Below are 16,892 nucleotides of genomic sequence, written 5' to 3'. Positions count from 1 at the left end.
TCTCTAACTCCTGCTACTGTATAGATGTCTTGTCTCTTCCCTTTTGTAGAAGAGTCAAGTGGCTTTGTGGGGCTGGAGCATACAAAATTACTAGCCTGGGGCCCCCCTGGGCTCTAATTTGAGGGGAATGTGGGGTGTGTTTGTCAGTCTGGCCACATCAGTGAGGGGTTTTTCTTCTCACTTGTGTGTGGCCCCTGATTTTTTCCCCCCTTTGGGTTCATGTTCCCCAATTCAAAAGTCCCCGCCTTTCATCAGAACAGAAGGATCTACAGAGCACATACAGAGCCTGTGCCCATTGCTCACTGAACAAAACACCACAAGCTAGAGTAGAATTTGCAGTCAAGTGGGACAGTAAATGGCAAAACATTGCTTGACAAACCCCCCCAGAAAGTTTGTGTTCAGGCAAAATCCAGAAAATAACCAGCCATGTGAAGTAGTTCTGTCTTAACAGATGACTTCAGCTGTTAACAGCACATGTAAAAGCTGGACAATGTCTGTCAAGGATCAGGAGACCTGCTCTGTGTTCTGTCCAAGTCCTTTGGAAACAACCAATAAATACTATATCTGACTAGTAACTGCCTTTCTGGCATCTCTTTGCACTAATGGTGTCTTGTAGGTTTCTCAGTTTACTACATGGGTCTACTGTGCAAGATTAAATTTAGAATTGAGGATAATTGTGGAAATTTTAACAGCTGTCAAAAGGGGGCAGTGAAGAAATCAGAAATGCTCTTCAGATGTGTGTGGGTTCGGATGTAGGTGTGGGCTTTGTTTTTTGGTGGGTTTTTTAACTTTTTATAAAGATTTTTACTGGAGGGATGCCCTCATTGGTAGAAATGGTGTAAGCTTGTTTCTACTTAATTTTGTTGATGAGGCTGGTGTGTGGCTTTTTAAGCATGTTTAATAGGAGGGGATTAATTAGGTGGGATGTTGTATGTGATGAGATTATTAGTTCTGTGGTCATGCATAGTTACCAGCTGACCAATTTTGCTTGGGAGACTGATTTTGATGAAGACAAACCAATTGCTTTTTAACTTTTTATAAAGCTGCTTGTACTGGGCTCCTCTGAGTACATGTGAATTTCAGCTTTCTGATGTATGTATATCAAGCAGATTAATCCTGGATGATACATGAGTCACTTGGGCTGTACTGTATTTTCTAGTGAGAAGGTTCTGAAGGTCCGTTCCCCACTAACTCTTTTCAAAATGTTACAGTTCAGTGACGTTGACATGGGAGAAATTATCATGGGAAACATTGAGCTCACTCGCTATACCCGCCCTACTCCAGTACAGAAACATGCTATACCTATCATCAAAGACAAGAGAGATCTGATGGCTTGTGCCCAGACAGGTAGGTTTACAGTTCAGTTTGAAATGAGTGGGAATTGGGTCAAATCATCAAGCTGCAGATAATTGCTAAAGAATCAACTGCTTGCTCACGACCAACTTAGTGCTTCTGAAAGTCGTCTCTCCCGCCCCTGCCCCAAATACTGGGAACTGTAGCTTGCTTATCCTTGTAGTGAGAACACATTAGCACAAAATCCAAACTTATCAATTCTAGAGTTCAGGGTAACTTTATTATGCCCTCTTTTGAGGGTGCTGGGTGCCAGGTTAACTCAGTGGCAGAAGATGGTGGTTTCTGCACATTGAGACTTTAGAAATGTGAAAGTGTAACTGTACGTGGTTAACTGATGAGCCTGGGCTTACTGGTTAACCTTCATTATTACACACAGGCTCCTGGTATGCACTCTGTGCACTGGCTCCTGGGGAGCTGCCTGGCCCCAAGAGCATTCTGGTTCATCATAGGTGCTTGGAACACTGTAAGATGTTGCAGCTGATAACTTGATGGACGTGGTAGCGATGCTTTTACTGTCACAATTAACCTTTATTTCTTAATAGGTTCTGGGAAAACTGCTGCTTTTCTTTTACCAATATTGAGTCAGATCTATACAGATGGACCAGGTGATGCCTTGAGAGCTATGAAGGCAAGTTCTTGGATGAAGTCTCAAATGTTAAAACAAGCTTAGTCCACCAAAGGATGCTTTTTCTCTCTTCTTGGCCTAAAATTCTTCCATAGATGTGGCCGATTATAGCTTACAGGTGGTAATCATGTCTTGTGGCCTCACTGAAATGTGGCTGTTCCTAAGTAAAGTTACGCCATGGTGCAAGAAGACCTTTTTTTCCCAATTAGCATCAAAGTATTGAATCCCTTTTTGTCAGACTGTATCTGGGACACAAGTTGTCAGAACCAATGCCTAAAGCAGGGGTGGCCAGCCAGTTAGAAATTGAGCCAAAGTAGCTGTGGATAGAGTGCGAAGAGCCATGTATTATATTTATTTTATTGATCTATCTAGTGATATACTACACACAATAGTAGTACATTTTATCCGTACGGCTCACATTCAGCACTAGGGTACAGATTGTATACAACAGGCAAATGAAAATCAGTAACAGATGACCAATATTAACAGATCACTTACTCAAAAACCAATAGTCTCTAGTCACTTAAAAAAATCATGGCCATAGATCTTCAGAAAACATGACAAAGAAACATCAAACTTAAAAAAAAAAAAAAAAACCCTTTGAAAATACAGTAGTGTTGTTCTCTCTCAAAATAAGCATCCCCACCAGATATTTTAAATTTAACACTATTGCCCTATTATGTCCTGTGACTTTTAATTAGCACAATTTGAAGTGCCTGTTTCACTCCAACTTGTTACCTAGTGTGGCTTTCTTTTTTTGTTTAACTTATGAAGATTATGGCTCTAAAAATTCAGGTCTGCCCCAGACTGCAAATATGACAGGTTCAAAAACAATAAGGGAGACCCACATATTTCAGAATAATTGCTTCAGCCTAGCAAACAGTAGCCTTTGGATTTTTTTAAAGAAAGAGTGTAAACCAGGTACAGTAAACTTCTGATAATCCAGCACCTTGAGGACCCAGGGGGTGCCGAACTATCAGAAGGGGGTGCTATGAGGGGTCTGGGGTGGAGTGGGCGGGATGCTGATCAGTTTCAGCAGTGGCTGAATCGGAAGACGGGGGCAGAGCAGCTCTAATTGTCCGGCTGCCTGGGGCACTTCCGGGTTCCATATGGTGCCTGACCATCAGGAGTGCTGGACCATTGGAGTTTTACTGTACATGTTGGTTGTGAGGGTTCCCCCCCCCCTTCCCCTGGAATTTAAATAGGACCTCTGTGTTGGCTGCCTTATTCTGAATCCAAGAAGACTTTGAGTTTAAGATACTTCAGCCCCCCTGCTGTATCCCAATGCCCTCCCCCAGAGCCAGGCATCCCCAACTCCCTTCCCCCTTCCTTGCCCAATGTCTGGGTCTCACCAGAGCTGCTGCCACGCTCTTCTGACTTGCGGAACTGGGGTGTATGCACAGAGTGGCCATGAGCAGTCCAGGTGCGCAGCCGAGCCATAACCCTAAGAGCCACGTTTCTTTGGAAAAGAGTTGCATGCAGCTTAAGAGCAGTAGGCTGGCCACCCTTGGCCGAAAGCATGAATGAGGCCTTCTGAAGGGGGAATACTTCCTGTGCTCCTTTTTAGCAATTGACAAACAGATCCTTTGGAGTAGAGAGTTGAGAACCTTGATTTCAAATAGTGGTCCAATTTAGAGCAGAGAGCTGTTGATGGTTCACTTTCTGTAATATTACTTGAGTCAAGAGTGTAGGCTGGTATCAAGAAACTTTCAGAATTGTGGGGAAAGCAGGTGCTCAGTTTGAAATGGCTGTAGTTACAGCTTTTAAAAAATATTTAGAAGCATTTATTCTAGATATTCTGTCCTTCAGGAAAATGGAAGATATGGACGCCGTAAGCAATACCCAATCTCACTAGTCTTGGCTCCAACTAGAGAACTGGCAGTGCAGATCTATGAAGAAGCCCGAAAGGTATCATTGGCAAATTTTCAGCATAATATTCTGAACTTTTAAAAAACAGAAAATAATTAGTGTTCTTCTTACAGTTTGCATATCGTTCCAAAGTTCGTCCTTGTGTTGTCTATGGTGGTGCTGATATCGGCCAACAGATACGTGACTTGGAACGTGGGTGTCATTTGCTTGTAGCAACTCCAGGACGTCTGGTTGACATGATGGAGAGGGGAAAGATTGGATTGGACTTTTGCAAGTAGGCAAAATGATCTTGGAACTTGATACTGTTATAAATGTCTAGAATTTCTGACCAGATCGTAGGATTTAATAGTTGGTTTTTAAACTGAAAAAAGATAATGGTTTCAAAGAATCTGTGGGGTAGCCATGTTAGGCTGGATCCACAAAGGCGACAAGGAGTCCTGTGGCACCTTATAGACTAACAGATTTATTGGAGCATCTGACAAAGCGGATCTTTGCCCACGGAAGCTTATGCTCCAATATATCTTAGTCTATAAGGTGCCACAAAATAAATGGTAGTGATCCATAGTATTTTTCTGATAGTTTTCCTAAAGGACTGTTTTAGTAAAGGCAAAACCCTGTGTAGATAAATGTAGGCTTATCAGAAATTGCAGGCTTTGGCTTCAAACAGCTTACTTTGTCAAATAGATTTCACAATACTAGTCTCATATGGCTGGGTTCTGAAACATGAAGATATTTGTATACCTTCCCCTGCATACTTGCTTCTTCTCTGCCTCCCCACTCCCTCCATTCCTCTGATGTAAAGCTCGCATATTGGCTCTCCAACAGCCTGGACCTATTTGGAAGTCTGTTGCTACCTGAACCATCTCAAATGCAGCCATTGGAGCCTTTTCTTAGTCCCCTGGATAGTGATTGGGAGGTAAGGAGTTAGTGGCCTTTTCCCCTGGGCCTGCTCAAAGGAGTTGACTCCTGCCCTCTCTAGAACCAGAAACACTGGAGAAGCAGGCAGTGTGAGGTCTCCATATTCCTGAGGGTGGTGGAGCTCAGACCATGGGACTTTGGGCAATAGCAATAAGGAAGCTGACTCTGCCACTGGGCTCTCACTGCTTCCTCTAGCCATGGGCTTCAGCTACAGGCAAGCAAGGTGTCATTCAAGTTCTAGCAGCCACCATGTGATTGGGGCAAATGCTGGGTCCAGGCTGCCAACTCTACTCCTGGGCCCTGGGTCTTTAAGCTCTGACCCAAGGCTCACCGTTGGCCCCTGCTGTGTCCTTGAACCATATGATAGTGAGCTGCAGATGGTTTCCCTGCATGCATCCCACTACCAGTGCAGCTGGATCCTCTTGCTGCCCCCTGGCCCCTATCTGTTCTGGTTTTTACTGCTTCACCACCTATCTCCTGATCCAGGGCTTAATTTTTTTCCCCCAGCTTTCTAGGGCATCACTTTTCACAGTAGCAGGTTTAAAAAAAAAAAACAGCCTAAAAGGTAAAAGATTAATAGAAAAGAACATGCAAAGCATCTTTTAAAAAAAGGTCCAGGAAAGAATAAACAACTGAATGTTATTTTTATTACAGAGCATACAATAAGGGGAAATGCCCTTCATAACTTACAATGATTTGGATACATTTATGTGCGGATTTGCTTTTTTTTTCTAAAGATAATTAAGCAAGCAAGAGATGGTGGCTGCATTGAGGCCATCAAAAACTAGTTGACTCTTGCTGCAAGCTGAGGCTCTTCATGTTATGTGTTGCGTGAAAATTTTACTGCCAGACTAGTGGTCAAATACTTGCAAAAGCCATGCTTTAATGCTGCTAAATTGACTAGTTCTCAGTTAAACTACATATAGCTTATAAATACTTCCCAGCTTTAGGTCACTTGTACAAGCTATCACTGAATAATTGTAGCATACTGCATTAAATATTCTTCATTTGCAGAAAATAGCCTGGTTCAGTATCCAGTTCACACTGCGTGGGGTTTTTAAACTCGTTGTCCTCACTTCAAGCAACTTTTTTTTTTAACCTCTTTCTTTACTCCCAGGTATCTGGTACTGGATGAAGCTGATCGCATGCTTGATATGGGGTTTGAACCTCAGATTCGCCGTATTGTTGAACAAGATACTATGCCACCAAAAGGAGTTCGTCATACCATGATGTTCAGTGCTACTTTTCCCAAGGAAATCCAGGTATCCTCTGACTTTAAGCTTATAGGTCAAAAAGCCTCATGTAGTACTTTATGAATTCAGCCATTTTTTGTGGAGGAAAAAACTGAATTATTTTTTCCTCTGCCTCCTAGATGCTTGCCCGTGACTTCCTGGATGAATATATCTTTCTGGCTGTTGGCAGAGTTGGCTCTACATCTGAGAACATCACACAGAAAGTAGTCTGGGTGGAAGAGTCAGACAAACGGTCATTTCTGCTTGACCTGCTAAATGCCACAGGTAAAGACTGTTTGGGAGAATTTCAACACAGCTCTGATTGCTCAGGTAATGAGAATCTATGTTAGGTGGAGAAAAAGCTGTTAGTCTTTTCCTCCTTGTTTTCTCATATGTTGTGAATGTATTTGCATGCATGGTGTGTTTAAATCAAAGCAAAAAAGGCTTCTTGGCTAATATAAATATTGTGGTGGTGGGGAGAGGAAATGGCCTTGTATTGATATCACTGACTTAACCGAATACACAAATGAGCAGAAGATAAACTGCCTTGTACCACTGGGGGGTGCTAAATATTTGCAGATGCAGCATTGTGCCAGTGGCAAATCTGTGGCTTAACTTTTTGCATTAGGCAAGGATTCCCTGACTCTGGTGTTCGTGGAGACTAAAAAGGGAGCTGACTCTTTGGAGGACTTTCTCTACCACGAAGGATACGCTTGTACAAGCATCCATGGAGATCGCTCTCAGCGCGATAGAGAAGAAGCTCTACACCAGTTCCGCTCAGGCAGAAGCCCAATTCTGGTTGCCACAGCAGTAAGTGCAGTTTTTGTTCTGGAAGTGAAAAACATTTTACTTCATGTGAAGCTTTGCTAAGACCTGACAGTGGAAATTCTTCATTAGGTTGCAGCAAGAGGATTGGACATTTCAAATGTGAAACATGTCATAAACTTTGACTTGCCAAGTGATATTGAAGAATATGTACATCGCATTGGTCGTACAGGCCGTGTGGGAAACCTTGGTAAGTGCATTGTCTACTAGAAGATGCTCAGTGCAACAGTCCAGTGAGTTATAAGCAGGGCTCAACAAATCATTGAGTCTACTTGCCCATGGTGAGTAGATTTTAGCTGGTTGCTCGTTTCACCTGCAGCACATACATGTGCTATGCGGGTCTTGCACATGTGCAGTGTGGGGCTGGCGACGAGATTTCGCTGCCATTTGTCAAACCCTGGTTATAAGTAACACTAGATTGGCATTCTCAAACTTCATTGCACCACAGCCTCAGGAGGGGGGCCTGAGCCGCCTCAAGTACCACTACCCTGGGGTGGGGATTGTGCAAAACCCAACTGAGACCCAGAGACCCAAATAGAGACTTTCAGCCTGAGGCAGGAGGCCTGTAGCCTGAGCCCTGATGTGCTGAGCTTTGGTTTCGGCCCTTGGTCCCAGCAAGTCTAATTACCTGTGAAGTTGTGCTGCTTCACAGCATAGAGGGAACGCTGGTCAGGACCCCTTCTATTTGGGTGGCCAGGACTGGCTTAATCATCCCCACCCAGTCAGGTCCCTGCATGGAGCCCTGCACCTCTTGACTGGATGGGGCTGATTAATCATCTGTGAAGATGTGTTGCATCTTAGAGGGAACTGTGGTCCTGGCCTCCTGTTTTGAGAACTGCTGGATTTGGTGATAGTGTAAACTTGACCTAAAAATGAAGCTTTTGAGCTACTGCTTTGGACAAGCCCACTTCTGCTCTTCGCAGCAGTAGTCTTAATGCCAAGCTTATTAAACAGAGCAAAATTTTCAGGTAAGTCTCCTCATTCCAGTCTTTTTCCGCATGCCCCTGGGTGCCCAAGATACTATATTCAGAGGAGTAGCTGTTAGTCGCTTTTGCAGATTCAGACTAGGAATCCTGTGGCATCTTATAGACTGACAGATTTATTGGAGCATAAGCTTTTGTGGGCAAAGACTGAAGTGGGTCTTTGCCCACAAAAGCTTATGCTCCAATAAATCTGTTAGTCCAGTGGTCCCCCATGGCGCCTGGTGGGTCATTTCTGTGCGCCCGCATAGTTATCGGGGGCCGCGCCCGCCCCCAGGCGCACTGCACATGGACGGTGCTGGCCCCAGGCATGCACCACATGAGCATTTACATGGCCCCACCCCTGGGTGCAAGGGCTGTGCTGGCCTCTGGGCACACTGCATATGGGTGGCGCCAGCCCGGGCGTGGGCACAGGCAGCACCAGTCCCGGGTGTGCAGCACATGGGCGGTGGCAGCCCTGCCTCTGTGCATGCAGTGTATGGGTGGCCCTGCTCCTGGGCGCACAGCTCAGGAGCAGTGCCAGCCCCAGGAGTGTGATGCATGGGTGGCACCGGCACTGGGCACGCGGCGTATGGGTGGTTCCGCCCCATGGCACATGCACAGCCCCGCCTCCAGGTGCCCGGCAGCCCCAAAAGGTTGGGGACCACTGTGTTAGTCTATAAGATGCCACAGTACTCCTTGTTTTTGCAAGATCCTGTAATGCACCTTAATAGAATACGTAGGAAGGCAGTATTAAAAACCAGTGTAATAGTTCCAGTTAGCAGCTTTCTTAAATTCAAATTTTTGCATACGTGCGCACATAGTTCAGTTGCTGCCATTTTACATGTATTCTGTTAACCATTTCAAATACAAGTCAGTGAGGGGGGGTAGAGGGAATGCAGTCAGATTATATCAGCCCTTGCTGAGAACTCAATCATCTGGATGACATTGTACCAGATTCCATAGTCTGGCTAATTAATATCAGATTAATAAAGTGATTTGCCACACGAGAAGGCTGAGAGCTATGAAGCAGAAGAAAAATCAAAATGAATTCCTAGGGAGGGAAATGGGAAGAAGACACTTAGATGTGGTCTGAAGTTTTGCATTACCTGAGAGGTCAGCTACAAGCAGTCCCATCAAACATAGGGATGTCTGTGTAAAGACATGTCTTAAAAAAAAATAAAAAACAACTTTGTTCTAAGATTAATGTCAAGTATCTTTAGAGTTCAGTGCAAGCCTATTTGAAGTTAAAAACCCACCAAATAGCTATTTTATTTTGTCCTTCTGCTTAAGACGCTACTGCTCTATATAGCCCGGATTAACATGTGCTTGAAGCTTGACACCAAGTTTCCTCTCTAACATTGAGAATCAATGTGTTTTTGTCTTTTTTTGGTTTAAGGCCTTGCCACCTCCTTCTTCAATGAGAGGAACATAAACATCACCAAGGACTTGCTAGATCTTCTTGTTGAAGCTAAACAGGAAGTACCGTCATGGTTGGAAAACATGGCTTATGAGCAGCTTCATAAGGGTGGTAGCAGTCGTGGGCGTTCCAAGAGGTAACTTGAATTGAACTGACTGAAGTGCATCCATTGCATGCTAGTTCCATAGTTGCAGCTTTAGGTTCCTATTGCCCAATCCTTTGCTTTTTAATTAAGCTTCAGCTTGGAGAGTTAGATAAAACTATCTTCTATATTGATGACTTCTTAGTACTTCTCTCAGATTGCACTGTGGCTCCTCTTACAAAACGAAGGCAAGCGTTAAATTTATTTCCAGAGCTACCATAAGGAATCTCCTGAGAATTTGCTTTTCCATTAAACAGTTTTTCTTATGGTTGTTTCAAACTGAGCCCCTTATTGGAAGCCACATCTTGTCACGTTATGCTAAAATGCTCTATTCTGAAAGTTTAATTAAGCTGGCACAGAATAAACTGTAAACGGCTGGCTAACCCATTTGAGATGAGGAACAAAGTAAGATACAGATCCTTAATATTAGAAACAAAGCCAGACTTTCAAGATTTACTGTAATAAGATTTGGTTTTGAACTAAGCTAAGCTTCTGAATTTGCTTAGCAAGAGAACCAGTTTTGATTTACTGAATGGGACTATTTCTAAAGCTGTTTTAATATTGTACTAAATCTGATGTTCACCCATACATTGCTTTTGTTTTATTTACCTGTTAAAAGCAGGGGTGGGAAATCTGTTGGATGTGGGGGTGGTTCACTAACTCAGGAAAATCAGTCTGGGCCTCAAGTGAGAAGTAGGAAAAAACACCTGACTTGGCCCCTGAGAAGCAGAAAGACACTCCTACATTTTCCTTGTACACTAGAGCCCTGGGGGGGCTTGGGTTAGTAGGTTTTGTGGGCCCCTCCTAGGCTCACAGGGTAAAAATGAGGTAGCTGGGTGGAAGGAGTGTCTGGATGGGAAAGTGAGTGCATGAGTGAAAAGGGGGGGGGGGGTCTGGGCAATGGAGGGGCACTTCGCTCTCATTGGCTGCAATCCAATGGAGGTGAGTTCCCTGTAAGATTTCCCAGCTGTGAGCAGACTGAGTGTCTCAATACCAAAGCAAGGGATAATTAACAAAGGTGCATGATCCTGTGGTACAGGAATTGGGGTGCGGGGTGGGAAGTATGAGGTGGCGCAGGGGAACTTGGGATGCGGGGCTTGGAGGTCCGTGAAGTGACAGTTCCTTCCTAGTGGTAGGCTGAAGCTGGGCTGGCCATTCTTTTGGCAGGTGGGCCTGGGTTGGGTCTAGGCTGCTTGCTAAGGGGAAATGGGGTTGGGCTTCCCAGATCCCTCAACTGATGGGCGAGGCATGAACTGGGGCTCTACTGCCTGAGGCTACTGGCTGGCAGTTGCCTGCCTTCCTGGTGCTGCAGCAGAGAGCCAAGGGGATAAATTTGGGATTATTTTAGAATGGTAACTGGAGCATGGTTTACCACTTGAAATACAATAGATGTGCTTCTTTAGTAGCAGAGGCTTTTTTGCTTTACACTGTAAAGCAAAAAAAGTCCTAATCACACTGCATCTGAGACACTTGTATGTAGTATTCTGTCCTATTAACCACTGAATAAATCCCTACCAGTGGACAGTACTATTTCATGTTGCCAGTGTGGTACTGTGGGGTCCAAGCCAGCAAACATGGGCCTGCACGTATTGTAGCTATGCTTTAGATCCCTCTAGATTAAGAGGGAAGGCACTTCTTCATATAGGAAAGAGTAACTGAGCATAAGTCTACTTTCTTGCAGCCTGTTATTGTTTGGTTTTTCATTTGAATATGTATACTGAAGCAGTCCTGTTTTCCACTGCTCTTTTTTCAAATGGAACCATCACAGTCCAAGTAGCAATGAGAGGAGAGGCTTACAAATAACAAATGTGGATGCTGAGATTATATGTAATAGGGGCACTGCTGCTCTGCACATTTTATTTCAACTACCTTAGATTTCTAAGATTTTTATAATAATTGTGTTCTACTGGAATGCGAATAAGAACAAGCTGTGAGTGTCTTCTCTTTCTCTATAGTAGGTTCAGTGGAGGATTTGGTGCCAGAGACTATCGAACAAGTAGCGGTGGTAGCAGTAGTAGCTTTAGCAGTAGCCGACCAAGCAGCAGTCGCAGTGGTGGTGGTGGTGGCAGCAGCAGTGGCCATGGAGGCAGCAGAGGATTTGGAGGTAACTGTCTTGTAATCAAATACTAAGAAGATTAGTAGGGCATGTTACATGTTTTACAGTTCTAGATATAGTCAGTGTGTTCTCATCCACCTCCCTTCCGCACTCCTGTAGTTGTCTTCCCCTCCCCCTTATGTTTTCATCCACAGAAAACTATATCCATGAAAGAACACAAATAGACTTAATGTTTTATTTAGTAATCTAAAGCTGATATTTGTTCTTCCCTATTAGGTGGCTACGGAGGCAGCTTCTACAACAGCGATGGATATGGAGGAAACTATAACTCCCAGGGGGTTGACTGGTGGGGCAACTGAATCTGCTTGCAGCAGAACCTACCACACAAGCTAATATGGAAACCACATGTAACTTAGCCAGACTATACCTTGTGTAGCTTCAAGAACTCGCAGTACATTACCAGCTGTGATTCTCCACTGAAATTTTTTTTAAGGGAGCTCAAGGTCACAAGAAGAAACAAAAGGAACAAGCAGCCCTATTTTGAAGGTGAAGATTCCATTGCTGTAGTCAGGATTAACTCCCCTCCCAGCCACCCCCAATCCTAAACTGCATTTCTGATTTTGTGACTGAGGATCATTTGTTTGTTAATGTACTGTGCCTTTAACTTTAGACAACTTTTATTTTGATGTCCTGTTGGCTCAGTAATGCTCAAGATATCAATTGTTGACAAAATCAAAATTACTGAACTTGAGCTAAAATCAAACCTTGGCACACAGGTGTGATACAACTTAAACAGGAATCATCGATTCATCCATAATATTACAAAAACTTATGCGGTAGCCTGCATTAGGGCTTTTGATACTTGCAGATTTTGGGAAAAAAAAATCAAACATCTTGAAGCATATCAATGGAATTAGTTTCTAATGTGGCAAAACTGTACTAAGTTAAAGTTCTGATTTGCTCACTCTATCCTGGATAGGTACTTAGAACCTGATAGTCTTTAATAAGCCATTCCAGTCATGATGAGATGATGTATGGATACATGCATACATTAAAAGCACTGTTTTTGAAGTTAATGCAAGTAAATACAGCAATTCCTTTTTCAATGTTTAGGCAGATCATTGTGAGCTAGCCAAATGTGGGCAGAATATTACAGGGAATGTTTAAAGGTCTGATAACTTGAAATAGTTTTTAGGAGAATTCATCTATTTAGACTTTTTAAAATGCCTGCCATATGAAATTGAAATGGTAGAATGGCTGACCACGACAGTGACTGGTCCTCCTTAAGGGGCCTGACTGATTTTTGGTCTAATAACGCATGCTAGTGTTGATGTTTTTTGGTCAAGAGGGTATGAACAGGAAGAATTATGCAGCAGGCTTTATTTTAATGCAGATTCACATTACTCTGTTCAAGCTGCGTTGAGATGTTAAACTGGCTTACTGTAGACTTGTAAAATGGCTCCAGAAGAGTAACAAACAAATCTTGAGATCACAGAGGTTGGAAATGTACATAACTGCACAAGGTTTCAATTCTGCTATTAAAGTGCAGTTTTAGTCAGTTTTAGTTGCATAGGTTTCCATTGTATTTATAGTCTGTTTATGCTAAATCTGGCCAAAGATAAGTATTGTCCACCAGTAAAATGCCTCTGCCACTTGGAATTTCTGTGCTAACTTTTGTGGCCAGAGCCGTTAACTCTTAATCTACAGTGGCATAGGAAAATGGCAAAAATCTCCTAAAGTGCAATAGATTTTTTTCAAGTGTATTGTGCCTTGTTCTAAAACTTTTATTAAGTAGGTGCACTTGACAGTATTGAGGTCATTTGTTATGGTGCTATTTCAATTAGTCTAGGTTTAGGCCCTTGTACATTTTGCCCATAACTTTTTACAAAATACTTCTTTTATTGCACATTCAGAGAATTTTATATATGTCTTGTGTGCGTGTCCTTAACTTCCAATCTTACTTTGTCTCTTGGAGATTGAACGCAGCTTGTCTAAGGAGAAGGAACTAGATTCTAAAATTTATTTGGGACCATGAGAATGATAGCTGGGAAGAAAACTATTTGCACACAAGATTTCTAGATACTTTTTTGCTGCTAGTTTTGTGTAATATTTATTGAACATTTTTGACAAATATTTATTTTTGTAAGCCTAAAAGTGATTCTTTGAAAGTTTAAAGAAACTTGACCAAAAGACAGTACAAAAACACTGGCACTTGAATGTTGAATGTCACCGTATGCGTGAAATTATATATTTCGGGGTAGTGTGAGCTTTTAATGTTAAGTCATATTAAACTCTTAAGTCAAATTAAGCAGACCCGGCATTGGCAGTATAGCCATAACCTTCTGATATAGTAAAACAAAAAATTGGCAACTTAAAATGAAACATGCCAAGGTTTTGATACACTTGTCTTAAGATATTAATGAAACACTTCTAAACACTGATGTGAAGTGTCCAGATTCTCAGATGTTTGTTTTTTTTGCGTGAGTTTTGTTTAGTTGTGTGTGGTTTTTGTTTGTTTGGTTTTTTTTCAGTGAATGTCTGGCACATTGCAATCCTCAAACATGTGGTTATCTTTGTTGTATTGGCATAATCAGTGACTTGTGCGTTTTTAGCAAGTTTTGTCATCCAGCAATATTTTTGGTTCTGAAATAAGGAAAAAAATCATATGCAAAGAATGGGTTTAAACTTGCTGAATGTAAAAATTCAACTTCAAGTCACTGTAGGTTTAGTAATTGCTTATTGTATTAGTTTAGATGCTAGCACTGCATGTGCTGTGCATTACTCTTGATTTTATTAAAATAAAAAGTTGAACTGCAGAGTCCACTCCATTTAAGTATCATTGTTTCACATCACACCTGTAAACTGAATGTGGTGCAATCGCTGATCTTGTGGCCAGCAGTGCAGAGTTGGCCTTGTACACCCATCAGTTGAGAGAGGTATACAAGCCAAGCATTGCCTCAATTATATAAGATTTGTATTGTGGTAGGTATACATGTACAGTGAGGGGTTTTTTCCTTCCCATGTATGGTAAGTAACGGTGTTCTTGGATCCACCCAGGAAGCCACAACTTACTGAAAAAGATGAGTGCAAGCTATCTTCTGAAGACCCATCACAAACTAGGGTTTAGGATATGCAGTGAAGTGAGTAGGAGAAGGTGGAACATCAGCATAAAAATTCTGGGCAGAGCTGTGGCCCATTAGCAGCCAAAATGTCTGTCACATTAGACTTCACTTCCTCTGGGGCTGCAAATTCCAGGCTGTACTCTCCCCATTTTTCTCTTCCCCCTTCTCCTACTCTTCTCTTCCTTCCTCCTCTCCCTTCCCCTGGCGCAAGAGAGACTAGAGCACAGCAAAGTTAATTAATGGGATAATAAACTGCTGTTAATCACAATCTCCAGGATCTGAGTGTTCTCCAGAAATACTACCTGGTCATAGTAGTGTTACAGCTGCAGACTGGTTTGCCTTTACTGTAGTAAAGGGTGCAGCGCACATGAAACAGCTCAAAGGCAGGTTAGTCTGAATTTTCATTTTCAGTTACCTTACACATCTTTCTTTAGCTATTCCACATCAAGAGATCCTGATTTATGAAAATGTAAAGAGCCTGCAATGTGGAACGGTTGCAAGAACTACATACTGGACTGTTCTACCACTTGTTAGTGTTGTGTGTAATAGCTTGGTTTTATAACACTGTTTAAGAAGCTAGAAACAGCAAATGATGGAATAGGTTATGTGTAACTGACCCATGGTTAGCCCTATTTCCATTCTACTGGTTTTAGGGCATATTTGGCCAACTTATGGGCTTCCATCAAGCTGAATGACAGACAGCTTTCTTCAGACTTGGCGCAAATGATTAAAAAAAAACCCCACTACAGGCAGTCCCTGAGTTACGCGGATCCGCACTTACGAACAGGGCTTTCTCGCCCCGGAGCTCGCAGGCAGCGGGACCGCCCAGAGCGCAGCGGTCCTGCCACCTCTACCTCCGGGGTGAGAAAAGCTGCTCCGGGTGCCCCTGGTCTGCTGGGAACTGTCTCCAGTAGACCAGGGACACCTGGAGCAAAGCCGGGAGGCAGAGGGGTCCTGTGCCTCTGAGGCTTTGCCAGAGCAAAGCCTCAGGCGTGGCACCCCGCTGCCGCTGCGGCTTTGCTCCCCGTGTCCCTGGTCTGCTGGGAGGAGGGGGGGGTGCAGCTAGTGGGGCCCCCCCCAGCAGACCAGCGAGACATGGAGCAAAGCCCCAGGCCTGTGGTAGAGCAGGTGGGGCGCTGCTGGTTGGTCCCAGCTGCTGCTGAAACTGACCAGTGGCTGACTACAGGAAGCCCCTGCCCTGGGCTTCCTGGAATCAGCTGCTGATTAGTTTCAGCAGCAGCTGACTTGGGGGTGCCTGGGGTTCTTAAGTTGAATCTGTATGTAAGTCCAGTGGCTGAATCTGGATGTCAGTTCCGACTTGCATACAGTTTCAACTTAAGAACAAACCTACAGTCCCTATCTTGTACTTAACCCGGGGACTGCCTGTATAGCAGGGACTGACAAACTACGCTCAATTTGCAAATTCTGCATGCAGGGTTTGGGAATGTTGCTACAGTTTAACATGATTTGGAGGTTGTGGGCTCTGCTAGAAAAGGAGACTTAACAACCAGCATGAATCCTATAATAAAATGCTTCTCTGTCCATTGTCTCTGGAAAAATGCGGGGACTGCAGCTCTGGTACAATGTTCTCTGGTCTGAAAAGTGAAGATTAAGCACCTACCTTTATTCTACCTAAGGGCTCGACACATCTGCTTATCTACTTGCCCAGGGCAAGTAGATTTCAGCTGCTCATCCTGCTCATTGGCAGTTTGTGCATGCACAGTGTGGGGCTAGCAAGTGGTTTTTGCTGTGATAGTCAAGCCCTGTACATAAGGAAAATTTCTAATATCTCTGAGAAGGAAGAGGGGAGCTTATTTTTTGGAGAGGAGGGGATGATACAAGTGCTCAAATAGTTCCATATTGATGCCCCCCTACTACTGCTCTTGTGGCCTGTATTGCTGAGAGGCGATCTACTTGCCTGTGGCCACAGGTGAGTAGATTGTAACCCAGAAGAGCCAGGTTCGGGCCATCTGCGCATGCTGACAGTGGGGCTTGCCAGGGTTCAGCGAGCCCTGTTGATTAAGCCTAAGCAAATCTCAAAATAAAATGCAATGCTTATGTCCCTTCTGCTGCTGGGAACCCCCTGAAGGAGGACAGCAGATGGACCCTGTTGGCCAGTGCATAGCAGCTTCAGTCTATGCTCAGGTTCCAATATTAGGAATATCCCTGGCATTTATATACTGTTGGATTTACAGTAATCACCTGTTGAGAACTGAACAAAATTGTTGATACATTGTATGTTTTCCCATATCCAATAATTTGCTTGTTGATACTTTGCATATGTTCTTAGGCCAAATAATTAGCATTATCAGGTGGGAAACGTTCAGCATAAATAGATGTGATCTTCCCAAGCACTCCTCTGCTAGGTAGC

At 43.4% G+C, this 16,892-nt stretch overlaps 1 protein-coding gene across 6 annotated transcripts in view; it reads left to right on the top strand.

Annotated features, from left to right (window-relative positions):
* The window catches only part of DDX3X (DEAD-box helicase 3 X-linked), a 32,639-nt gene extending 18,424 nt beyond the window's left edge, over positions 1 to 14,215 (top strand). For 3 of the 6 annotated variants that reach the window (XM_006133959.3, XM_075912986.1, XM_006133963.4), the window contains 11 exons: positions 1,212 to 1,347; positions 1,896 to 1,981; positions 3,788 to 3,886; positions 3,961 to 4,121; positions 5,883 to 6,027; positions 6,138 to 6,327; positions 6,626 to 6,807; positions 6,895 to 7,012; positions 9,181 to 9,337; positions 11,299 to 11,447; positions 11,676 to 14,215. In XM_006133959.3, the coding sequence (XP_006134021.1) occupies positions 1,212 to 1,347; positions 1,896 to 1,981; positions 3,788 to 3,886; positions 3,961 to 4,121; positions 5,883 to 6,027; positions 6,138 to 6,327; positions 6,626 to 6,807; positions 6,895 to 7,012; positions 9,181 to 9,337; positions 11,299 to 11,447; positions 11,676 to 11,758 (1,506 nt within the window). In that variant the 3' untranslated portion in view covers positions 11,759 to 14,215. The remainder of the gene's footprint in view (positions 1 to 1,211; positions 1,348 to 1,895; positions 1,982 to 3,787; positions 3,887 to 3,960; positions 4,122 to 5,882; positions 6,028 to 6,137; positions 6,328 to 6,625; positions 6,808 to 6,894; positions 7,013 to 9,180; positions 9,338 to 11,298; positions 11,448 to 11,675) is intronic. The other 3 variants (XM_075912993.1, XM_006133965.4, XM_006133961.3) reach the window with 1 other exon arrangement.
* The last annotated feature ends 2,677 nt before the right edge of the window (positions 14,216 to 16,892 follow it).

Source organism: Pelodiscus sinensis, chromosome 1 (genome assembly GCF_049634645.1).
Source record: "Pelodiscus sinensis isolate JC-2024 chromosome 1, ASM4963464v1, whole genome shotgun sequence".
NCBI classification, from domain to species: Eukaryota; Metazoa; Chordata; order Testudines; family Trionychidae; genus Pelodiscus; species Pelodiscus sinensis.
This window is presented reverse-complemented; position numbering and strand designations above follow the sequence as displayed.